At 41.4% G+C, this 25,872-nt stretch overlaps 1 protein-coding gene across 1 annotated transcript in view; it reads right to left on the reverse strand.

Annotated features, from left to right (window-relative positions):
* ADAMTS5 (ADAM metallopeptidase with thrombospondin type 1 motif 5) overlaps positions 1–25,872 on the reverse strand; it is a 56,154-nt gene that overhangs the window by 11,915 nt on the left and 18,367 nt on the right. The window contains exons 3-7 of the mRNA XM_020892038.2: positions 17,801–17,968; positions 7,930–8,213; positions 5,912–6,095; positions 5,154–5,329; positions 2,621–2,796 (exon numbers count right to left, since the gene is read on the reverse strand). Of these exons, the coding sequence (XP_020747697.2) occupies positions 2,621–2,796; positions 5,154–5,329; positions 5,912–6,095; positions 7,930–8,213; positions 17,801–17,968 (988 nt within the window). The remainder of the gene's footprint in view (positions 1–2,620; positions 2,797–5,153; positions 5,330–5,911; positions 6,096–7,929; positions 8,214–17,800; positions 17,969–25,872) is intronic.

Below are 25,872 nucleotides of genomic sequence, written 5' to 3' on the forward strand. Positions count from 1 at the left end.
ATTTGCAAGGATTTATGGTGCATCATTCTTGTTGCTATCATGAGTGCCTTCATCTTTTTGTGTGACAGCAAATACGTGTTTATTTGCTGTAAATACATAAAAAACCTAAAAGCTAAATCTAGCATTGTAAGAGTCTTATAAGTTGATGTAGGAAGAATACATAGCATATAGTACATAAGCTATTTTTTAAAAATTAATTTTATTTCTCTTTTGGTTCTGAATTTTTTCCCTTCCTTCTTTTTCTGTCTCTTCTTTTTTTCTTTTTTTAACAAATAGCTTGTGCATCCTATTTTTATGACCTAAACTATAGCCTCTACTTTGGCATTCCTCATGTACAACTGTCATGTAAAACTGTGTAAATCTTAAACTTTTGGAGTCCCAAATCCCTCATTTATAAAGCAAAAAATTAGACTGGATCATTTCTAAGGTGCCTGCATCTTTGAAATATACTGAAATGCAGAATATAATCGGATTTGCAGGCTTTTTGACTTAGATGGTCCAACACCATTAGATGAATAATTATTATATCACGAGCAAACAAGATTTGTAATGGCTATTTTAATACAGAATTAATTCTCCAGCCACATATTTTTTATAATATCAAAGATCACTTCTAGTTTTTTACATTACCATGGCATGGGATTTGTTTTTAGAAATGCTTCTTGTTGACTTGGCTTGTATATTCCTCTCCAGTTATGCAGAACACAGCACAAACCTCAGGAATACAGATGCGCCTGACTGATGTGTGTGTGTGAGTGTGTGTGCGTGTGCAGTCATGTCTGATTCTTTGTGACTTCATGGACTATAGCCTATGATGGAACTGTAGCCCTCCTCTGTCCATGGAATTTTTCAGGCAAGAATACTGGAGCGTGTTGCCATTTCCTGTTCCAGGGGATCTTCCCGACCCGGGGATCAAACCCGTGTCTCTGGCATCCCCTGCACTGGCAGGCAGATTCTTTACCACTGTGCCACCTGGGACATCCCATCTGACCAATACCACACAGCGCAAGGGTAGTCTGGTGAAGAGGAAAAGCAATTCTGCATTTTTGCAGACTCTTTAGCTGACTCAGTCATCCTAGCTGAGAGTATAATATTTCATGCCAGAAACTGGTTACTTTCTAAACTTACACTTTTAAAGCAAGAGTGTAATCAAGGACCATGAGAGGCAGCAGGAAACAGATATTATGCTTCATAGAGTAGACAGAAACCAGGGTAGTGCACTCAAAAACAGGCTTGCCCTCAACACCACTGCAGATCACTTACATTTTGGTTTGAGAAATGTTTTCTCAAGAAAAATATAGCCCAAAGAGAATTTATTTGTTTAAAAAAAAGTAGTTAAGATGGAAACCAGTCATCTCTTCCTAAATTGTGTTTCAGGAATAACAGATCTGCAAGGTATGGCTCAAGTGGAATGTCACAGATTTTTCCTTTGCCTTTTTCACACTCTACAAAACCTGAAGCCACGGCCGTTGTGATTCCATCTGCTTTGAAAGGTGCCACGAGTTTCCAGTCGGCATCCAGGCTCCTTTCATGTCCTTGCCTTCCCTTCTCATATTCATAAAGCATTAAGTAGGGTGGCCTGGCTGAACCTCCTTCTGGGACGGGCCTGGGACCCGGGGTGCTTGGCTGCAGTGCTTGCACCTGGACACACCTCTCCTCCAGCAACAAAACTCAGAGAAACTGTATGGGACTAAAAATCACTGCATGTGGGATCGACCGTGTGTCGCTGGGGCAAATTCTGGGCCCAAGAAATACGCAGAGATCAAAAAACCCAACCGCCACTTTTGAAGAGCATGGAGCCAAAAACAGGGGCCTGTGCCTGCCCCCCTTCACTCCACACCACCAGAAAAGTGAGGGTGTCAGTCGCTCAGCTGTGGCCAACTCTGCAACTCTATGGACTGTAGCCCACCAGGCTCCTCTGTCCATGGAATTCTCCAGGCAAGAATACTGGAGTGGGTAACCATTCCCGCTTCTCCAGGGCACCTTCCAGACCCAGTGATCGAACCTGTAGTCTCCCGAATTGCAGGCGGATTCTTTAACATCTGAATCATACCACCAGAAGGGTGGGAAAAATACCTAGGTCCCCCTCTGGCCAGCCCATGGACACACTCCTACCCTCACCCCACATAAAGAATGAGCTCCTCCCACCCAGGGGAGTGAGCGAACAAGGGAATCTGTTGCTTGTTTTTTGCTCCCCCTTGCATCAGCAGGGGCCCCAGTAAAGCCTTGCCTGAATTTCTTGTCTGCCCCCTAGTCAATTTCTATTGCTTGGAGGAGGCCAAGAACGCTGGTGAGTAACATGCCCACAGATAGCTTAGGATGTAACGAGTTCTCCTTTATCAATTTTGCAAGAGTCTAAAGCCACCTGAACTGACTCATTTGAAAAGACTTTGATGCTGGGAAAGATTGAAGGCAGGAGAAGGGGATGACAGAGGATGAAGTGGTTGGATGGCATCACCGACTCAATGGACATGAGTTTGAGTAAACTCCAGGAGTTGGTGATGGACAGGGAAGCCTGGCGTGCTGCAGTCCATGGGGTCACAAAGAGTTGGACATGACTGAGCGACTGAACTGAAAGTCTTGTTCAGGTCAGTTAAGGGCAATGGTTCTCTCACATTACCTTTTTTTATTGAAGGTTCCAACCACCTTTGTGCAGCTGGAGTTGTCTCCTCCACAGACGCCACACTTGTCATACTGCAGCTTCGAGCCAATGATGCCGTCACAGCCTGTCCGCACGCACTTCCCCCGGACACACACAGAATTGCTATATGGCCTGCATTCCGTCCCATCGGTCACCTGAACAATGAGAGACACCTTAGCGATGGGAAATACTGGTTCTGCATACATGGCTTCTTTGCTAAAATCAAGTTTTAATTTGGAACTTTTAAGTTTGATTGGAATAGATTTTATATCAGAAACTAAACAACCAAAAAAAGAAAAAAGACAAACAACTCCCCCCCCAAACCATAGTTTCCAGGAGTACTGAGTAGAAAATCTTTGACATATTGGCAGGAAGAAGAACTGGGATAAATCAGGGTTATGCCCTTTCTTTCTTCTTTCTCTCTCGAGTCTAATTCTGAATGTGTTAGGAGAACCAAGGTCCTCATCTCCATTTCTGTGTCTGCGATAAGTCCCTGTGGTACAGTCTTGTCTTTTTATTGATAGACTATTTCACCCAGGATGTGGGACTGTTTGTCACTTGTGTGGAGAGAGGGAGAGCAGGATTTGAGCAGGCTCAAGAATGTGGACATCCTTTTTGGCTGCATCCTTGTTATTACTGTCATAACATTGAAAATCTACATGGACACACGCAGCCTTGTCACGGCTGGAAAGCATTCCCTATTGTGTGGAGTGGTGAGATGCTGAAATGGAGATGTGGGCATGCATGCTCAGCTGCTTCAGTCGTGTCCCACTCTTTGCAAACCCATGGACCATGGCCCAGCAGGCTCCTCTGTCCATGGGATGGTCCTGGCAAGAATACTGGCGTGGGTTGCCACGCCCTCCTTCAGGAATTGAACTCGAGTCTCCTGTGTCTCCTGCATTGCACGTGGATTCTTCACCACTGAGCCACTAAGGAAGCCCCAAATAGAGACAAATTTGTATAAAAAAAGAAGTCTGGGGAAGTCAGAGAAAAGTACTTACTGGAAGAGATTGCATATTTTTGAAAAAAGAATTAGCGTAGATTGAATAAGGTAGTTATAAAATAATATGTATATGATCTCTTAGTGGTTTGTGCATGTAAGTGCAAATAACACACATAGTCATATGAATAAATGTACATATTTTGTATTTGTGTATAAACAAAACCTCTTATATACGTCTGTGAGTATATGAATATGTGGACGTGTGTTAATTGGGGTGCGGTAGCTTCCCTGGTGGCTCAGAGGTTAAATGTGGGTGACCTGGGTTCAATCCCTAGGTCAGGAAGGTCCCCTGGAGAAGGAAATGGCAACCCACTCCAGTACTCTTGCCTGGAGAATCCCATGGATGGAGGAGCCTGGTGGGCTACAGTCCATGGGGTCACAAAGAGTTGGACACAACTGAGCGACTTCACTTTCTTTCTTCTTCAACAGGTTAACAACTCTCTGGATGATTATATTTCCAGATAATGTTTTTCACTTTTATTTAATATTTTTAAAAGAAAATGCATTATTTTACAATAAAAGATGAAATGTTTTAAAACATACATAACTTGGACATTAACTTATTTTTCAAAAATATGTCATAAATATCTGAAGACCTGTTACAGAGATGGCTTTAAATATCATGCTATTTGTAAATTAGATTAACAGTATTTTAAACCACAGCATAATGTTGATTGTGAGAAGTGAAACTTCAGTAATTTAGAAAATGTCTTCTATGGAAAATATAGGATCATTTCATATGTATATATTATGATGTGTAAATCTAGAGGGACACTGATTCATATTAAAAATGCAGGACATTTTAAAGTCTAGGTCAGGGATAATGATGTGGACATCCTGCTTCATGAATCACCAATGGAATTCTTCAACAAAACATAGAAAAATAGAAAACCTTCTTGTTTTATAGTCCCCTTTACAAATACAATTTGTGCTAAAAATATGAAAAAGTATTCTTTTGAGAAGCAGTCATTCCATCTACGTAGGGAACACAAACTTTAAGCATCCTTTATATTTATCTTTGCTTCCCAGGTGGCTCAGGGGTACAGAATCTGCCTGCCAGTGCAGGAGATGCGAGTTTTAACCCTAGGTCAGGAAGATCCTTTGGAGAAGGACATGGCAACCCACTCTAGCATCCTTGCCTGGGAAATCCCACGGACAGAGAAGCCTGGTGGGCTACAGTCCATGGGGTTGCAAAGAGTCAGACAGACAAATTACAAACATACCTAGGGAATACTATTTTGAAGTTAAGCTCACAGCTCATCTTCCTGACAGAGTTACACTTTTTCAAAAAATAGCTTTTAAAACATTTACTTGTTCTGTTTACAAAATCCTTTTGATTCATTGTAGCAAGTTTGAAAACACAGAAATTACAGAGGTGAAAATAAAACCTTCCAAAATCTAGCCACCCCTCAAATAATGACTGTTTACATTTGGTATGTGCAGCCTCCATTCTACCAAATAACTTCCGCCAAGGACACCGACTTTTCTGGGCAGTCTGGGAGCAGTTACCTTTGGCGAGAACACCACGTAGTAGCCAGTGCCCTTAGCTCGGCAGGTCAGTTTGCACACGTCTCCGGGCAGGACACCAGCATACTTGGGAACCCATTCCACAAATGTTTTGACTCCTTTCGCGTCAGACTGATATCCATTTTTGGCCTCACACTGCTCATGACGAAAAGATTTACCTAAAAATAAAAAAAAAGTACATGATTACTCTGTTCTGAAACTCAGATACATTTCTATTCATGTAAATACTTTCAAGGAGAAGATGCTAACTTTTTTTTTTTCCTACAGTCTTTCAACACACCAGTGTTGAAGGGTTTTTATCCACAGAGTTGAAAATAGCAATTATTTTTTCCTACTCCCAGAATACTCAACTGTTGATGATGATAATTTAAAAACCACTCATGTATTTGTTACTGATTTGTACATTGGTGGAACAGTGCGGTACAAAATTAATAGAATATTTCTTCAGCCTCTCCTATTGACGACTGCTAGAATAAAATTGTTGTTGTCTAGTTGCTAAGTCGTGCCTGACTCTTTTGTAACCCCATGAACTGTAGCCCACCAGGCTCCTCTGTCCAGAGGATTTCCCAGGCAAGAATCCTGGAGCCATTCCCTCCTCCAGGGGATCTTTCTGACCCAGGAATTGAACCTATGTCTCCTGGATAGGCAGGCAGACTCTTGACCACTGAGCCACCGAGGAAGCGCCAGAACACAAATGACACTCCATCTGTGGTGGTTGCTGACTCTTGGGAGCAGCTTACCATTAGCTGGGCAGGGTGTGACGCTGCAGGAGCGGTAGATCGCCCTCTTCCCGGTGCAGTAGCGGCCGTGGTTCCTGGGCGCTGGGTTATTGCAGTGACGGTAGGCAAACTGCACTCCGCCCCCACACGAGCGAGAACACTGGCCCCAGGACCCCCAGGACCCCCAGTTGCCGTGGCTTGATGTCTAAAATAGAAAACAGGAGATATTTTACTCAGAAGGGTGGATAACTTTCAAAATGTATATTTAGAAATCACTTGCATGCAGTGACTCAGCGGAAACGTCGTTGCAGATAAGATATGATCATCTCTGAGTTTAACACGGTCACAGATGTTGAACACTCTGAAATTGCAACGCGATTCCAATTCTAAACAATCCACCTTTTCTGCCCCCTGCCCCCCGCCCCAGCACTAGAGGATCTGAATGGGTATGTGTTTGGTCACTCATTCTTGTCCAGCTCCTTGTGGCCCCATGGACTGTAGCCCACCACGGGCTCCTCTGTCCGTGGGATTATTCCGCTGTCCAATGCAAGAATACGGGGGAGGGTTGCCGTTTCCTCCTCCAGGGCATCTTCCTGACTCAGGGATCAAACCCGGGTCTCCTGCAGCTCCTAGGCTGCCAGGTGCATTCTTTACCACTGAGCCACCTGTGAAGCCCAGAGGGTTTGAAGACTTCACCTGAAGTACTGAGCATGCTGCAAGGACCTTCTGATGCTGTGCATTTCTGTCTGTCACCACTGAATCATGGTTCACTCTGTGTCCACTCTGACCTTGCATCTTTAAAGAACTGTGTGATGCCAAAGAAGCTGCATGATCCCAGGCTGATTACGCTTCCATCTTTTCTCCCTCTTGGGCGCTCAAGTTCTGCAGTCCCTTTGCAGACATCACACAGCCCATCTGTCATGTGTAAATGTATCTGACCTGAGCTTGACTTCCTAACACCCAGTAGAAAGGAACAGGACAGACACTAACAGTATCCAATCACATGGAGCCATGCCACGGGGAATGAAGTCCTATGATGACATCCCAGGTTGATTCCTCTGGAAACGCTGCAGCAGGAAGCCAAGAGATGCCAAAAGGAAGATATTAGAAACTCCTTTGTCAAGGGCATTCCTGGAGAACCTTCTCTGGTTGCATGGTTCAGGGTGTCTGTGTCAGGGTATCTGAGACTGGTAGCTTGGGCGGTAAGCCTTGAAAGGCACAAGCAATGTGCCCATGGCAAAGGTCTTCCAGGGACTCTGAAAATGTCGCAAGTGAGAAGGAAGCAATGCTTTGCTTGACAGTGAAGGTGGTGGGAGCTGACCTGAAGCTGGACTGGGTATACAGGGAGGGAGGCCGGGTGCCTTCCTGCAGCAGGTGTGGCTATTTTAGTTCCTGAAGTTAGATGAGCTTGCCATGGCCTCAGATGCTTAAAGAATCCGTCTGCAAGGTGGGAGGCCTGGGTTTGATCCTGGATTAGGAAGATCCCCTGAGGAATGAAATGGCATCCCATTCCAGTATTCTTGCCTGGAGAATCCCACAGACAGTGGAGCCTGGCTGGTTGTAGTCCACGGGTTTGCAAAGAGTCGGACACGACTGAGCAACTAAGTAAGCATGCAGCAGGCACACAATGAGGGGGGAAACATGACCATTTTGGAGCTGAGCAAGTATGCCTGAGGATCATCTGTCAGCTCCACTGGGATTTCCTTCCCGAATTGAAACAAATGTGTTCCAATAACTTGAGCAGTTTGAAAACCAACTCCAAGCAGTGACTCCGGGGCTCTACTTGTGGTCTCAATGAGACAGAATCTGGGCTCTCTACTTATTTATTACTGGGTATAACCCGAGACTGGCATTTTCTCCAGTAATTGACAGCTGAGGATGACTCCTGTGGGTAAAAGAGGAAGCGGTAAATAGATCCCTCAAGGAAAAATATTTTAACTAGGAAGCAGAGCCTTCTGGGGACGGTCCCCTCCACATGTCACAGGAATGTACTTCAGCCCTTGGGGCTCCGGGCCTTGCGTGACAAGAAAAGCACTTACCGAATAATATTTTTTCTTGGTTTTGTCCACACACTTGCCCTGCAGGCAGATCCTCCCTTTCCCACATGGCGTTCCCTCCACGGCCGGCAGCTTCTTGGTCAGGCACACCATCTGGCCCTGGCGCACCACGGCGCACCAGAGGCGGGCGCACACGTCCATGCCGGGGCACACGGAATACTCTGGCCCGAAGGTCAGGTTGCACTGCTGGCTGGCGTCGTAGGTCTGGCCCGGGAGCTCCTCGGGGCCCGGAATCTGTTTGCGTGGTAGGTCCAGCAAACAGTTACCTACAATAACAACCAAGATTGGCCACTGTTAGGCATTTCTGTTTCCAACTTTGAAAATGATGGCTCTAAAGAGGCAAGACTCTGGCTGGTGTGGAGACACATCGCATTCACAGATCCCCGGCGAGGGGACTCTCTGGACGAGGCTGGGTACCTCCATGAACTTGCCAACACCCACCAGGATTTCTGATGGATGATGTGCCCTGGGGTATCCATAATGATGGTATCATAATGATGGCAGTGAATTTTATTTGATAAAATAAAAGTTTGCAGTAATTAGCTGTGAAAATAACCACTGTGCTGAGGGACTAACACAAACTGGGATGGACCTGGCAGAAATCAGAAAGTGGGTTTAATAACTGTGTGTGCTGTGTGCTAAGTCACTTCAGTCGTGCCCGACTCTTTGCGACCCTATGGACTGTAGCCCGCCAGACTCCTCCGTCCATGGGATTCTCCAGGCAAGAATACTGGAGTGGGTTGCCATGCCCTCCTCCAGGGGAGCGTCCCGACCCAGGGACTGAACCCGTGTCTCTTATGTCTCCTGCACTGGCTGGTGGGTTGTTTATCACTAGTGCCACCTGGGTGTCACAACAACAAAAACAACAATAACGATAAAGTTGTGTTCACAACTCTGAGAAAGAGAGTTTGTCCTTGCGCCCTGTCTATACCCCTTTGTCCACTACCAGCCCCAATTCTTGCCTCTTTTTCATGCGCTCATCCCCCATCCATGTTACCTTTCCATTAATTCCATATATAAAGAACAATGAGATGCCGTGGCCATTGCTGCACTCAGTAAGCATCTGCTTAGCATGTACCATGTTCTACCAAACATATCAGATATTTGGGAATACAGAAAAATGACCCAGATCCACCCCTTCAGGCCTGATAAGCTGAAGGAAGCAAAGTCAGTCAAGTCTTTCTCTTAGACGGAAAGCATTTTAATGAAGAGTTTTTCAGGCACCACGTATTAGAGCAGTGGGAAAAGAAAGGAAAATATCTCTGATAACTTGGGACTGAGCCCGCTTTGTCACTCTTTACCCTTTTCTCCCCTTTGTGTCGGTTGTTGAATGCAATTGGTATTTGTTGGGTCCTTGGAGGGTGTCTGGGTACACAGTGATGGGGCGGTCAGAAAAGGAGTGGGGAGTCAGTAGAAGCTGACACACAGACAGTGCAAACTCAAAAGCTAAACTACACCTCCCCTTCCCCAGAAAGCTTCCCTAAGAAATTCCTTCCGAGTGAGTTAACTCCGTCAATTTCCTCAGTTTGTATAGGAGCTTACATATTGTCTTTCAGTTTCAGTACTTTTCTATTTACTTGATTTTAGGATCTACACACTGATTATTTATACACTAAAAATGATGAATATTTGTTATACACTGACACTCTTTTTGGGCTTCACTGGTAGCTCAGATGGTAAAGAATTCACCTGCAATGCAGGAGACCCAGGTTTGATCCCTGGGTTGGGAAGATCCCCTGCAGATGGGAATGGCAACCCACTCCAGTAATCTTGCCTGTAAAATTCCGTGGACAGAGGAGCCTGTCAGGCTACAGTCCACAGGGTCACACACAGTTAGACAGCAAGGAAGCAACTTAGCAGGACACTCTTTTCAGTTCTTTAAATGTATCACTTTATTCAATCTTTAGGAGAATTCTACGTAGCAGATTCTGTTGTGTTGGCCAAGAAGTTCATTTGTGTTGTTTTCCATAGATGTTACGGAAAAATTGGAACAGAAATTTTGGTCAACTTGAGCATTATATTCTTTATTTTGAGATAAGGAAACTGAGGAACTGAAGACCTAAGGATCAGTTACCTAAGGTCTCATAGCTATTAGAGATTTATGCTCAGAGCCTGCTCTTCTCATCATATACAAACCTGACTCTGCTTACCATGTGGATAGGCTGCTTATTTTATTGCTAAAGGGCAGGCATGTGTATGAATCCTTTAAACGGTAACACCAGGCCTAATGGTAGAAACACCCGGTCTAAAGTCTAATTCTGGCAAAAGACTAAATGGCTGAGTGCTCTTGGCCAAATTAGTTCACTGTCCTTAATTTATTTTCAAGATCTATGAAATGTTGCTTTTCTCATTGTGACACTGGAGGGGCAAAATTAGCTCACAGAGCAATTAAGGGGTGACCAGAAAAACATAAAACAATCATACTGGTACTATGCCCAACATATTTAACAACATTTCAGATTTATTTTGAATTATTCTTTTTATCCAACAAAAGAAAACCATGTTTAAATCCTATTTTCCACTGAGAAATGGAATATTCAGCACATTTTAAGTACACTGCAAATGTTTTTACAACTATGCTCAAGTTTCTTCAAAGCAAATACCTTGAAATTTGTCAATCTGTGATGGAGGCATTATATGAAAATGAATAAAGAGCAAAGTTCCTATTTAACTTCTGAGCCAGAACTTTTGAAGAGGTAAAGCTTCTTAAGGCAGCCAGAAAAAGCATTAAAACTTACTATGCAGCCAAATAGAACTTTGGGAGAAAAACATCAAGCTAAAAGAAAAACATCAACAGCAAGTCAATAGGAAGGAATGATTGTCAAACCTCACTAAGCTTTGTTTAGAAGATAAAGTGAGATGAGGCCCTTTGGATTCTAGAAAAAGCATTATCTTCCTGCTACATAAAAAACAGCCTTGTGTATAGCAGAGAATGCTTAGTGGACTGATGACGGTAGAAGACTGTCAACAGATCTCTGAGCTATCAAGAATGCTTTTCCAAAGTACTGTTTGACGAATCTTTTTTTTTTTTCCACTGAAAATCACAAAGTGTAACACTGGGTGACTAAATATCAGCTAGGAAGTATTTAACACTTGTGGGTGCCTGTGGCATGGGTCGACATTGCTTTTCCCCAAGTCAAAACAACTCATCACCTCCCCATGGATATGGCACTGACACCTTTCAACCTCCCTGGCAGATGACTTGTGAAAAGAAATGGACAAGGCAATTGGAAACTGGCGTTAAGATGTGGTCCCTCTTTATTTAAGCTCAATGTGTGTCTCGTGCTAAGTCATGTCTGACTGCTTGCCACCCTTTGAGCTGTAGCTCGCCAGGCTCCTCTGTCTGTGGGATTTTTCAGGCAAGAATACTGGAATGCATTGCTAATTCCTTCTCCAGGGGATCTTGCTGATCCAGGGATCGAACCCGTGTCTCCTCTGTCTCCTGTAATGCAGGTGGATTCTTTACCCACTGAGCCATCAGGGAAGCCTATGAAGCTCAATACCAAAGTATAAAAGTTTTAAAAATGTATAACATATATGCTTGACTATTAAAAAAACACAACATATTTAGCTCTGTGGTTTTCCCTTAGAGGTCATTTGGAGAGGAGCTGTTCTTGCTTAAAAAAAAAAAAAACCATTTTATTCAGATTTGCCTTTTACTTATGACTTTAATGTTGTCAACATTAGGATTTATTGCTGCATTAGTTTCTGATAACAATGAAATCTACAGTCGATCGATTTCATTTATATGTTGACATGTCATTTGGTGATAAAATAGGTATAGACAGCGCCACCAAATGGCAGACTGGGGCCAGGGAACAAGAAAAAAATAAAAATACAGTTTGATTCTGCATCTCACGATATGAAATATTTAAGATCTAAGTAACAGAGGATTGGATATACATCTTTCACCTAAAAATGTGTACAATTTGGGGAGAGGTGATAAGGAAATTGATCAGTCTTTTAATACCATTTATATTCACCTCTAAAAGTGTTCAGTCTATTGCTGACTTTTCTTAATCACCATACTTTTATTCTCAACCATCTCTTTACATATTTCAAGATTTATCTTAGCCTGAAATCCCATCTGGACTTCTCTGCCAACATTTTGTCTATTTATTTGCTCCATAAAATTGCCAAGTTCTTTTTTCCTTTTCTTTCCCCATCTCTTTTCCTTTCTTCTTTTCTTCTGTCTTAACATTCTGTGTAAAGACAATGAAAATGTGTGCATATTGCAAATTTGTTTTCACTATCCATGTTACATTAAATGCTTTAAGTAAGGTGAAAAGTTTAAAAAGTAAGACTCAGTGATTTGCGATGAACAAATAAAGAGAATAATGTGGTCATACCCCATGACCATAAAATACATTTTTGGGTGATGGAAGGTAATGCTCCAGGAAATGGAGCAGAAAAGTCTTTCTTTTTTATATCTGACTGGTGTCACTGTTCATCTTTCATATTAATGATTAATGAAATTATCACATGAAGGTCAGTTGTTCTTATTCTCCCCCCCCCCCATTTCTAGCACTGTAGTTATTTCTATCTTCTCTTCCCTTTTAATACGCACACATGAAATTAAGAACTGACCCAAATAGAAAATTCCTTGGTGGCCCAGTGGTTAGATTTCATGCTTCCACTGCTAGGGGCCTGGATTGGATCCCTGGTCAATGAACAAGATTCAGCAAGCCGAGTAGTGTGCCCGTCCCCCCGACCCCCAACACACACACAGTGGCCCAAATATTCTTGGCCTAGGAGAAATAAATTAATATCCCTAATAAAACTCATTCAAAGAACCCTCATAACACTACAAACTCTTTTCTTTATCATCATTTCTCTGGTCTTGTAACTCTTCTTTGAGGTCTTTATTTGAATGTCTAACATTAAAAGAGACGCTGATGCATCATGGGTTCAGTGATGGATAAACTAACCTGTTGCTTGTTGTTTAGTCCCTAAGTCGTTTCTGACCCTTTTGTGACCCCGTGGGCTGTAACCTGCCAGGCTCCTTTGTCTATAGGGTTTCCCAGGCAAAAGTACTGGAATGGGTTGCCATTTCCTTCTCCAGGGTATCTTCCTGACCCAGGGATCAAACCCACATCTCCTGCATTGGCAGGAGGATTCTTTACTACTGAGCCACTAGTAGTAGTGTTACTCGCTCAGTCGTGTCCAAATCTTTGCGACCCCATGGACTATAGCCCTCTAGGCTCCTCTGTCCATGGGATTCTCCAGGCAAGAATACTGGAGTGGCTTGCCATTACTTTCTCCAGCAGATCTTCCCAACCTAGGGATCAAACCCAGGTCTCCTGCATTGCAGGCAGATTCTTTACCATCTGAGCTAAAGGGAGGCCACTAGAGAAGCCCTTTAACTTGGGCGATGACAAAGGCACAGACATTACTTGCTGGCCAAGGTAATTCAAGAGATCTGTTTGTGAAACTGAGAAGTATTAGTACACTGTTTAGCAGATGTTATGCCATGGAAATTTCGACTAAAAATTCTCTGTGTTTGGGGATGAAGATTAGCTTTTTAAACAGAGGTCACTGTGGACTTAAAATTCATGTCTTACTTGCAGACTCTGTTAACATATTTACTGTGAAAAATCAAGAGGCTACCATAGTGAGCTTTGAATTTCATAAAACCTTAAAAACCAAATGTTAAGACCATATTATGACCTCTACTATCTATACTTACAAAGGATTAAGAGAATGGCTTTTTAATACCACTTTTTCTCCAAAGTTGTGTGTTCAGTAAGTGGCTGCAAACTTAGTTCTTTAAATATGAATTTTTCAAAGATGTCTATAGCTTTTCCTTAGCAGCCTGTGTCTTGGGTGTGCTTGAGTTGTATCTGCTTAGGCAGTGACCCTTTCTCATCACCTGGCATTGGGGACTCAGGGATCCAGGGGACACGGCTATTATTTTTGGCTTCAAGATTATTAAGCATTTGAGAAAGGAAATTTAATAACTTGCTTTTGCTAAGCAATTTCTCTGCCAGTGCTTACCTTTATTTTTGAGGATCATACTCCTAAGCCAATTTGCCTAGAGCTAGGTTGTATAAACACTGCAGAAAGTTACAAGTATCTTGGCCAGGCTGGGGTTGTGGGTGGGGGGAAGGTCCCCCATAAGACATGACTTCTTCCTTTCTGAATCACAAATTTGCAGGCCCAGTTATTTTAGAGTGTGCAAAGTGAATTTTCAATCATAACCTAATTGCTGTGCATTTCTTGTTGGAACTAAATCAGAAAGCACTCAATATTAATAAATTTAAATCTGGCAGTGGTAGAGTGCTACACGTGTCTAGCTACTTATGGCTAATACTTTAAAAAAAACTCAAATGATACAAATTAAATTGTACTCTAAGGACTCATTTCTCCAGCATTGCTGGAGGTGGGAAGGAGACAGGTAAGCAATTACATAAATGGATTTTCTAGGTACTCTGCACGCGTGTGTGCTAAGTCGCTTAGTTGTGTTTGACTCTTTGCGACCCTATGGACTGTAGCCCGCCAGGCTCCTCTGTCCATGGGATTCTCCAGGCAAGAATACTAGAATGGGTTGCCATCTCCTCCTCCAGGGTATCTTCCCAACCTAGGAATCGAACCCGAATCTCCTGCATTGCAGGCAAATTCTTTACCGACTGAGCTATGAGGGAAGCCCTAAATTGTCAGTGGCCTAGGAAAATCAGAACCATTTCACTCCTACTTCATTCCATTTCATGAATGAATGGGGTCTGCATGCAAGTAGTTCCCTAGGAGTAGATGGAAAAGGAAGGTTTGATGATATGGTTTCATGACATCAGCTTAGTCTTCTAACAAAGATGTGTGTTTGTTTGCTTTTGTTTGTCTTTCCATTGTCCTGGGCTTTGACGGTCTTCTTGATTCTCTCCTAAGCTCTGAAGTTGAAATGTCAGAATGGCCACCATCTCAAAATCCCGCTGACTAATTCCTATCGCCACACTCTCAGTTGAATTGATTTAAGTCAGTTTTTGGTTGCAATCTAAAAGTTATTAAGGTATTTAAAGTGACGCTTAAATGACAGTGCTACATAGAGTATTGTAGCTTTTTTTCAATGTATCTGTTTTTCAATGAATGCTTCCCTGGCGGCTCAGCGGTAAAGAATCCGCATGAGACACAGGAGAATCGGGTTTGACCCCTGGATCAGGAAGATCCCCTGAAGAAGGAAATTGCTATCTGTTCCAGTATTGTTGCTGGGATAATCCAATGGACAGAGAAACCTGGTGGGCTACAGTCCATGGGGTTGCAAAGAGTAGGACATGACTGAGCATGCATAGGCTAGGTTTGAAATGAATATAAATGATCTTGCCACTGTGTCACAGTTACAGTGCCTTTTTTAGACTCTTATCATAAAATCAGTTTTCTTTTGGTGGGCGAAGTGGGGTTGAAGGGTTAGCTAAAACACAAAACTGCTTATTCAACATTCAAAAGTGAGAGAGTCTAGGTTTTGATGAAATGAATGAATGAATGACTATATTATGAAAATTTCCTGTCCAACAAATGTTGGTAATGAAATTTATTTATTTAATTAACATATAGATGGGAAAGTTAGATAAGATTTTCTCAGTGCAAATGAATGAGATCTATTTCTAGTAAAAGTACCGTTTGGTGGTTATCTACCAGGAGATCCTTTGGAGCAGATGCAGAAAGATGTATAAAATTTGTTGTAAAATTCTTAAAAATCTGAGTGTAGACTCTTTTAAATACAGAAATGAGATTTAGAAAGTGAAAACAATACTGGAAGCATCTTTACTGCACGGAAAGTAAAATCATGAATTCCACAAACATGAAATAAATGAATCATTCCAGAAATATGGCAATAAGGAACAAGATTTTGCACAGCATTGTAATTAGCTGACCTAATACTTATACAGAAAAAAAAAAAAAAGTTGGTCCCATTTTAGCCATAAGTATTTGCTGCCTTAGCAACTAAATCTGTTCATTTAGTGATTCAAAGTTTAGCTCAACCTTTTGGAATGTGTAATGCGGGATTCTAAAATAAAATATTAATGTTATTCCATATTCCAAAAAGCTGAAAAAAAAAAACAGTAAAACTAACTTAAGAGTGGGAACTAAGATTCCACCTAAGAAGAAATGTTACTAGATATGGACTTGATCAATAGGTAGGCAGATAATTAGGTAAGCATTCATCTCAGGACTCTCTGCATTTACTCAACATTTTAAACTGAGCTAACTAAACAGAAAATTACCACTTTATTATTAGTCTAGGATAAACCTAATACATTGATTCTTGAAATTGTTTCTAAATCTTTGAGATATTAGGCCATCTTTTCAAGTAACAAAGAACATTTATTTTGTGTTAAGGGAAATTTTAAAGCAAGCTGGGTAGGGATTGTTTTCAGGAACAGGAAATTTAAATAGTCGGAAGTAGCTAAAGCATTATCAGTTCACCATTAACATAGCAAAAATGAGTCTGTGAACATTTTGGCTATAAGACAACAAAAGGCTATATAGTAGAATTTCCTTTTGTCTGAAAAGAACTGAATTTACTAATTGTTTTGTAATTATGTAGCCAAAGCTCAAGATGGCAAACTCACTAAGAAATTACAAAAATATCAAGCTTTAATTGCTGTGAAACTAGGGAAAAATAGTTACCCCAGATTCTCTTTATCCAGCTTTGAACCATATCCTGAGATAAATTTGTAAACAATTATCATGATCAAGAATTTCTGTCCCATTTACTTCAACCATCAGTTTTAGAAAGAAATAAATTTTAAGAGGAAAGAAAAAGGAATGGGAATATGTCCATTCAGGTGGCACAGTGGGTAAAGAATCTGCCTGCAACTCAGGAGATGCAGGAGATGTGGGTTCAGTCCCTGTGTTGTGAAGATCCCCTGGAGGAGGAAATAGCAACCTACTCCAATATTCTTGCCTGGAGAATCCCATGGACAGAGAAGCCTGGTGGGTTACAGTCCAAAGGGTCGCAAAAAAGTCCATAGTGTCAAAGAGTAGGACAGGACTGAAGTGACTGAGCACACACACATGTAATATAAGAAACTGGAACTCTGCGGTCTCTGAAAATCTCTTCCAATTTAACTCATCTATTTGCCTGTGTTTCCAGTATTTTAAGGTAACAGGGATGCTAGGAAATTAGCAGTAGCTTATTTCAGAGATTACTTCAGGGTCAGAATTTATTATTTCTAAAAATTGTGACTTCCTTGGTATTGTGATATAATTTATGGCACTAATTCTAGATTTAATAGACCTCAATAAAGTATGCTGCGCTCTTGAACTCCATTTAGAGGATAAAGCCAAAGATTTTCTTTTGAAGTTCTTAAACTGTTTTCTCACGGTTCAGATTGATTTTCTATTTCTGTTTCTGCAGCTTTTATTCCACTTTCAGGAGAACGGGCTGCCAGGGTGAAGCCAAGTCTTGTAGTGAGTGTAGATCTATAGAGCTTCCTTTCTTGGCTTTATGCTGCCATAAAGAGAATCTGACGGAATTGTCACTTACATTCTAACCATACCTTTATAATAAGCGTGTAACAAATAATTCTGAGAGTCCTATTAATAACAGGGAAATGAGATATCTGCCAACATTCTCACAGGAAGCTGGTGTGGTCAAAGAGGGAATAAAAGCCAGGCTTTCAGGGCACCGGGGAGGCCTTCTGTGTGGTCTCCCACACTGCTTCTCTTTGAACTTAGCAATTCAAAAGCAAAAAATACCATAGCTATAATGCCACCAAGGATGCTGGCATTCCATACCAGTAGACAGACCCCCTTGTTCCTTTTTCTGACACTGTCTCAGCAACCATTGTCTTACAGGGCAAAGTGAACACCAGGAGGATACAATGAGGTTTTGTTTCTGAGCCTGTGGAACTGTACCTACCGTGGCCATCATCCAGAAATTCTGTGATGGTGGCTGAGGTGCATTTGGACCAGGGTTTGGATGCGTCGATGCTGGTTAGGATGGAAGACATTAAGCGCTTATCTTCCGTGGAGCCGAAATTTTCTTCACAGAACTTGGAATCGTCATGGGAGAGGCCAAGCAGATGTCCTAAAAGACAGGATAGATGAAGGGCAAACAATGAGCGATTCTGGCACGTCTGCTTTTCTGTGGCAATTAAACTAGCACTTGACTCTTCTCCTCCCAATTGTACATGAGTTCATTTTAACTGCTTTTTCACACAGAGACTGGACTCCCCCCAGGGAAATTAAAGCTGCATGTCATCAGAGCGGACACTTCTGGTGAACATTCTGGGGAAAACTGAAAAATTACACTAGATGAGATGTTCCCATAATCCATCTGGATCACACATGCTCAAGAATATGTGGAAACAGACCTTATTTAGAATCTAGAATTCGCAAGGCAACTGTGGGATTATGTCATAGTCCTCACGACATATTATTTTGAATGTTGTTAATTTTCCATTTTCTGTGCTCAACTACAAGCCCCATGAGATCAGAGAGCATCCCCCTCTCCCACTCCCCGCCAGCCACTGCTGGAAAATCTATATTTAACTCAATGTTCTGCAAGTTACAAACACTTAATACATGGTATTTGAAGGCCAGGGATTCCATTTTCTTGGCCAAGTAAATAGGCAGCCATATAAGAGATGACTAGGGAAGAAAAGAAAAAAGTGAACTTAGTAACTTCCTGGTTTCATGCAAACGTTAGCTTGCTTCACTCTTTCATTTCTTTTAGTCATTCAGTGAGTTGGGAATGTTCACTAGTTCTGCAAGTAAATGGTATATCTTGAGGACATACCCGTTTGCATTTAAGAAATGTCCAAAGCACCAATGTGACTCTCACCAAGTGTTAGCCCTTGGAGAGGAAACAAATACTAAGAAGGGAAGTGATTGTCCAAAACCACTCAGTTAGGTGGTGTTTGTGCTTAAGTTTACCAAACACACTCTCTGTGACCCCACACTGGTGTTCCCGTTCTATCATGCAAGGTATTATTCTGCAGAGTACATACGCCCATTCTTATAATCTAAGATTTTTTATTACATAAGATTAATTTTTCACATAGTCTAAAGGTATAATACATTCTATAACACATTTAAAATACTGGGTTTTTTTTAGCTTTTATTTTTTTAATTGGGGGATAATTGCTTTACAACGATCTGTTGGTTTCTGCCACATAGCACTGTGAATCAGCTATAAGTACACATATATCCACTCCCTCTTGAGCCTCCCTCCCACCCTCCTATCTCACTCCTCTGGGTCATGACAGAGCCCCAGCCTGAGCTCCCTGTAGTGATACAGCAACGTCCCACTAGCTATCTAGTTTACACACAGTAGTGTATATACTTCAATGGTAAAATTCAGGACAACAGATTGGAGAGACTCTAAAAAGTAAACAAGACATCCTAGTAGTGTTTTTTGCAAAGCTTTTTAAAACCCTACACAAACCACCAAAAAAAAAAAAAAATTGTGGAAAATACCATAGAAAAGTGATTACTGCGTTCTCCTTGGGTTCCTGAATACCAAAGGCAGGAACTTTGGTCATTCTGCCAAGAAAAAGTCCAGTGTGCAACAGTAAAACCCAACAGAGATGAAATTTTTCACGCCAAATTCCAACTACTTGGGGCCAACTTGTTAAATCACTAACACCTCATAACAAAATTGTCCACTGAACAGCTGGTTGCTGTTGTGGTTGAAGTTAAGTGGCCAGGGCTCAGTGACCTTCTAAGGGTCGCATTTTGATACTATTTATACAGTTATTTACTTCAATAGCATTTACTCAGCTAGTCGGTTCTCTGTGGGAAACCCTCTTACCACCACTCACGTTCTGTTTGGTCAGCAGCATAAACTCACAGTGGAGTTCATAAAATATCTTCCAAATAACATGCAAGAGAAGATTGGTAGGAGCTCGTCCAAGTTTTGGGTGGTATGTTGAGTTTCACCGCACCCACAGAAAAATAGTACCTTTCATTCATATTCTATTCGAAACTGCTAAAACTTACTTAGTACATCAAATACTCACTGAGAATGTAGAAAGTTTATCAGTGAGCACTGTGGGATTAGTGTGGAGGTTTCACACTTGAGGTTTTTTCCCCCTGGCATAGTAGAGAAAGTGGCCTAAGGGAACCTCTGTATTATGAATCTAGGTTTTATACTTTAAAAAATGTCATCTTTTCACTCTATTTCACAAGACATTTATATTTATTTAATGGAACAATGGTGGCTGAGACAGTAAAGAATCCACCTGCAGGGCAGGAGACCCGGGTTCGATCCCTGGGTCTCGAAGATCCCCTGGAGAAGGGAATGACTACCCACTCCTGTATTTTTGCCTGGAAAATTCCATGAACAGAGGAGCCTGGTGGGCTATAGTCCACTGGGTCACAAAGAGTCAGACATGACTAAGTGACTAGCACTTTCAATGGAGTAATAGTCTTTTCTTCCAAATGTATCTAGATAAAAGCTCTGTTCATATGCATGTGTATTATTGCCTTAAGAGATACTCATTTCATCTGGAGGCTAAGTTTTAGATATTTGATTTAAATACAAGCCGCAAAATAAACACCAAATTCACTTTGAGGGGCAGAGGAAACTACCTCTATTTTTTTTTCTTTTATATATAATGGTGATGCCTATAATGCTAAATATCAATTATGAAAGCAAAGCAATTTATTTTAAGATGTTCTGGTCTAGAAACTATAACACTCTTAGAAGAGAACATAGGCAAAACACTCTCTGACATAAATCACAGCAGGAACCTCTATGACCCACCTCCCAGAATATTGGAAATAAAAGCAAAAATAAACAAATGGGACCTAATGAAACTTAAAAGCTTTTGCACAACAAAGGAAACTATAAGCAAGGTGAAAAGACAGCCTTCAGAATGGGAGAAAATAATGCAAATGAAGAAACAGACAAAGAATTAATCTAAAAAATATACAAGCAACTCCTATAGCTCAATTCCAGAAAAATAAATGACCCAATCAGAAAATGGGCCAAAGATCTAAGCAGACATTTCTCCAAAGAAGACATACAGATGTCTAACAAACACATGAAAAGATGCTCAACATCACTCATTATCAGAGAAATGCAAATCAAAACCTCATGAGGTACCATTACACACTAGTCAGAATGGCTGCTATCCAAAAGTCTACAAGCAATAAATGCTGGAGAGGGTGTGGAGAAAAGGGAACTCTCTTACACTGTTGGTGGGAATGCAAACTAGTATAGCCGCTATGGAGAAGAGTGTGGAGATTTCTTAAAAAACTGGAAATAGAACTGCCATATGACCCAGCAATCCCACTCCTGGGCATACACACTGAGGAAACCAGATCTGAAAGAGATACGTGCACCCCAATGTTCATCGCAGCACTGTTTATAATAGCCAGGACATGGAAGCAACCTAGATGCCCATCAGCAGACGAATGGATAAGGAAGCTGTGGTACTTAAACACCATGGAATATTACTCAGCCTTTAAAAAGAATTCATTTGAATCAGTTCTAATGAGGTGGATGTGAAGTAAGCCAGAAAGAAAAACACCAATACAGTATACTAACACATATATATGGAATTTAGAAAGATGGTAACGATAACCCTATATGCAAGACAGAAAAAGAGACAGATGTATAGAACGGACTTTTGGACTCTATGAGAGAAGGCGAGGGTGGGATGATCTGAGAGAATAGCATTGAAACATGTATATTATCCACTGTGAAACAGATTGCCAGTCCAGGTTGGGTGCATGAGACAAGTGCTTGGGGCTGGTGCACTGGGATGACCCAGAGGGGTGGGAGGGGGATTCAGGATGGGGAATACATGTAAATCAATGGCTGATTCATGTCAATGTATGGCAAAAACCACTACAATATTGTAAAGTAATTAGCCTCCAACTAATAAAAATAATTGTGAGAAAAAAAATAGAAAATAAAAAATAAAATGAAAGAAAAAAAAAAGATGCTCTGGGCTTTTTAAATGACTCTTTCGGCAGACTCTTTGGCCTCTGAATTGCTAATTTATCCATGTAATTGCTTGTTGCTGAAGATACAGGTAGACAGTCATCAGAAAAGACTGTCATTCTGGGCAAGAACAAATCTGAGTTCCACTTTGGCAAGAGCTAAAAGGAGAAGTGAATTTTATAAGATCTCCCAGAGTCAGTCAGAAAGGGACCGCTTACAGGTCAACTGAGAGAGAGACTACTTGCAGTGAGGATGAATGTTCTGTTCTCCATGAAGAAAGCCTGTCAGCTGGCTGGGAGAGGAATGCTCTCCCTGGGACAAGGAGAATCACGAGCAATGTGAAGACCATTTCAGCACCCAGAGAAACAGGGAGCCAGGGCCACAGGAGCTGGATCCAGGGCACAGGGGGAAGACCCACGTGACTTCCCTTCAGGAGCTGGAGAGGGATTGAAATGAAAGAACAATGTGCGGGACGTCTGGACGCTCCTCAGGAGAGACGTGACAGGCATACTAAAGGCTGTGGACAGCCAAAGAAATGGCATTCATTCTCAAATGTGATTCCCTTCATCATTAAGCTAGGCCACCTAACGTCAGTCTGAAATCATCCTGTGTCTTTGAGCCCTAGAATGGTGAGATACATATAGAAGCATAAGTTACTTTCAAGGGACACTCACTTTAGAGACCACACACTTATTAACAGAGAAAAGCCTGGAACCCAGGAAATTTCGAAAGTTCTGTTGCAACTAACAACACATTTTAAGCGATGTTTTGAAGGGCTTGACCAGAATTTATCATGATGTCACTGATGGCCTTTTCCAGTGAGAATCTCTTCCTAAATCATAAAATGAGATGTGTAACATGACAGGCGTGGATTGGAGATTAAGCGCTTCTCCCACAAGCAGCCTTGAGCAGGATTAGTGAAGCTGAGATTTAAACACACGTGCCCCAGAAGATAAAACAGTGTCAGAGAAAATGTTGACATCTCCTAAAATAATGTACTGCTTTCATCAAAAGGCTTTTTTATGATGAGTTTTTTGAGCAATGCAAACCAGAGTTAGTTGAAGGGTGGGCTTCCCAGGTGGTGCTGGTGGTAAAGAACCGGCCAATGCAGGAAATGGAAGAGACACACGTTTGATCTCTGCATCAGGAAGATCCCCTGGAATAGGACATGGCAATCCACTCCAGTAATCTTGCTTGGGAAATTCCATGGAGGAGCCTGGCAGGCTACGGTCCATAGGGTCTCACAGAGTTGGACACAATTGAAATGACTTAGCACAAGATCAAGGAAGAGTTAGGGAGATAGGGTCCAGAAAGTCACAGAGAAAGGCAATTCTTTCCCTTGGAAAGACAGAGACATTTCTTTCTCTAGGCCAAGTATGGGAACAGAGTGAAGAAGATTCAAGGCAGTTTTGAAAGGTAAGGGAAGAGATTTGAGGACGTTCTAGAAGCTGCCTTCCTAAAACAGGATGTGAAAAATCCTAGTAAGGAAGCAAGGCTGATATGGATTATGGACCACAATTCAAAATCTGGGTTTAAAGGAGAGGTTCCAAAGTCTTGCTTCAAGGAAGCATTAGCATTTGTATTTGGAAAATCAGGAGACGTGCAAAAAACTAAGAAAGGTTTGTTTGCCTTAACTAAGTTAAGCAACTTTATTTACAATACTATCTTTCTTGGTGAATCTTTAATTCTTGAGTGATGTAATTGGAAGTCACTTCTCACGTAAAATCCCAACACAGTTACAGACCAAACACTGTTAGGCAGTGGGTGAGTTTGTTAATGGCATTCATACACTAAATTTCTTAAAGTGTTACAGAAGTCAGAGTGAAATTTATGGTGATGCAGGGGTCCAATTCATTATTTTCCCAAGTGATGCAGCCCTTACAACTGTATCTTGATATTTGAAATCATTAGTAAAAACCAAGGTGTAAATTACAAGGGCTTCTGTAGAAAATACCCATCTATTCTTAATAGATATTAAACCATATCATAAACATGACAGTCCTGCTAATGAGTGCCCATCACATAAAGTAACCTCAGCAAAGAGTTTATTTGAATTATGCTGAGGAAATGAGTTTCGGGTAAATTATATCAAAGCAAAGTCTGCAGGGTGAGTATGAGTTATAAGTGTCAGTTCAGAAACAGCAAACTATTAGTCACCTGGTAATTTTTTTGGACATCAATCATTTTTTAAAATTGGTAAATAGGCAGCATTTCATTAAATAAATTTCATCTTGGATATTCACAATGTAGATTTTAAAAAGCATCTTGCCTCCTTAAATTCACACATGAAATTGGTGTCAGAAAATCTGAAATAATGGACACCCCGGTGAAGACACATTACTTAACAGGAAAATGTTGGTTCAGCTTCTTATTCAACTCAGGTATTACTGTACAACCAGGGCTGATTTATAATATTAACCTCAGGAAGGAAACTGGGTTGTTTTTCTAAACTTTGGTCTGTAAATTAAACAGAACTTCAAGCTCTTGTGTCCTGACCCCGAACTGGCCAATAGGCATGGGGCCATAGCATCACATCCTAAAAAAATGTCACAAGAAGCTCTGTCATGTGTTTACTTAAGCAAGCCCTGCTCATGAAGCATCTGTTTCTTAATGAGGTCATGTTTTTATTTTTACCTAATTTTCCAGCTGGGATTATTAAGGTTCAGGAAGGTCTTGCCAGGGGTTGAAAAAGGAGTCAAAAACTCACAGGGTATCAGGACCTAGAATCCTTGGTGAAGGAAACCAGGAGCCCCAATAATTGGATCCTACACATCTTTTTAAATGCAAATCCTTAAGAGAAGTGATAAAACTCTTAAACTCCCATTTAAAAACAGATGTGTTAGTTACTCAATCCTGTCTGACTCTTTGTGACCCCATGGATTATAGCCTGCCAAGCTCCTCTGTCCATGGAATTCTCCAGGCAAGAATACTGGAGTGGGTAGCCATTCCCTTCTCCAGGAGATCTTCCTGACCCAGGGATTGAACCCAGGTCTCCTGCATTGGCAGGCAGATTCTTTACCATCTAAGCCACTAGGGAAGCCCTAAACACAAATGCTAAATGTTATTTCAATGATGTAATTTAGAAGGAAGAAAATAATTTTTTTCACCTTATAAATAGCTGTGTCAATATCCTTTTGATTCAAATTCAAGAGTATCTTTCAAAAGGGACACTAACAGCCATTCTAGCATAGTATAAACATTTTGGGCTCTGGAGCCGGATAAATTGGATTTAAATTTTCCCCAAGCAGTATACCTAGTTGTTGACCTTAGATCAGTTTAGAGACTTCTCTGCATGTCAGCATCCTCCTTTCTTGGGTGACTCATTAATAGTACTCACCTCATGGGATTTTGTGAGGCTTAAGGGATATAAAAGTTGCAAAGTGCTTAGAAAATGTGCCTGACAAATATAAAGGCCCAGTGATTGTTACTGAATTTTATTGTTCTCACTGATATCTTGGGTTTGTTATAATTTTAACTTACGAGTAGTCTAGTCTTACCTAGTTTTTTATAAATTCTGATTACCAGATGCTAGATGACTAGTGTCTGATTAGTTGACACTAGATTACTAGTGTCTGATAATCAGACACTCAATTTGGGAGACAAGGGGAAATTTTCTAAGCCTAAGAATTACATGTTGTGTGTGATATATTTATTTTATGTCACCTTCAACTTGTTGGCTTTCCATACCCATGGCAGACAATCCATAGGCTTTCCCTAGAGAAATACGAATTGGGATTTGATTTCAAAACAAACCAGCTGATCCTAACACTACATCTTTCAATGCTGCCTCTGGACACAGAGCAAAGACCTATTCCCACCTTTCATCTGGGGGCCAAGAAAGACACAGTATGGCACTGCTCCAAACCGGATAGAAAAAAAAAATGCACAGTTCATGTTGATTAAAGCTATGGGTTTTGAGGGTAAATACCAAGTTTAATCCTGGCTTCCTTTCACCTCACATCTCACAGCCAGTCCTGACATCTGATTCTGTGTACTTGGCTTTGGTCTATGGTGTTTCCAGGGCCTCTGCAACCTTTCAA

This window comes from Odocoileus virginianus, chromosome 25 (genome assembly GCF_023699985.2).
Source record: "Odocoileus virginianus isolate 20LAN1187 ecotype Illinois chromosome 25, Ovbor_1.2, whole genome shotgun sequence".
In the NCBI taxonomy this organism is placed as follows: domain Eukaryota; kingdom Metazoa; phylum Chordata; class Mammalia; order Artiodactyla; family Cervidae; genus Odocoileus; species Odocoileus virginianus.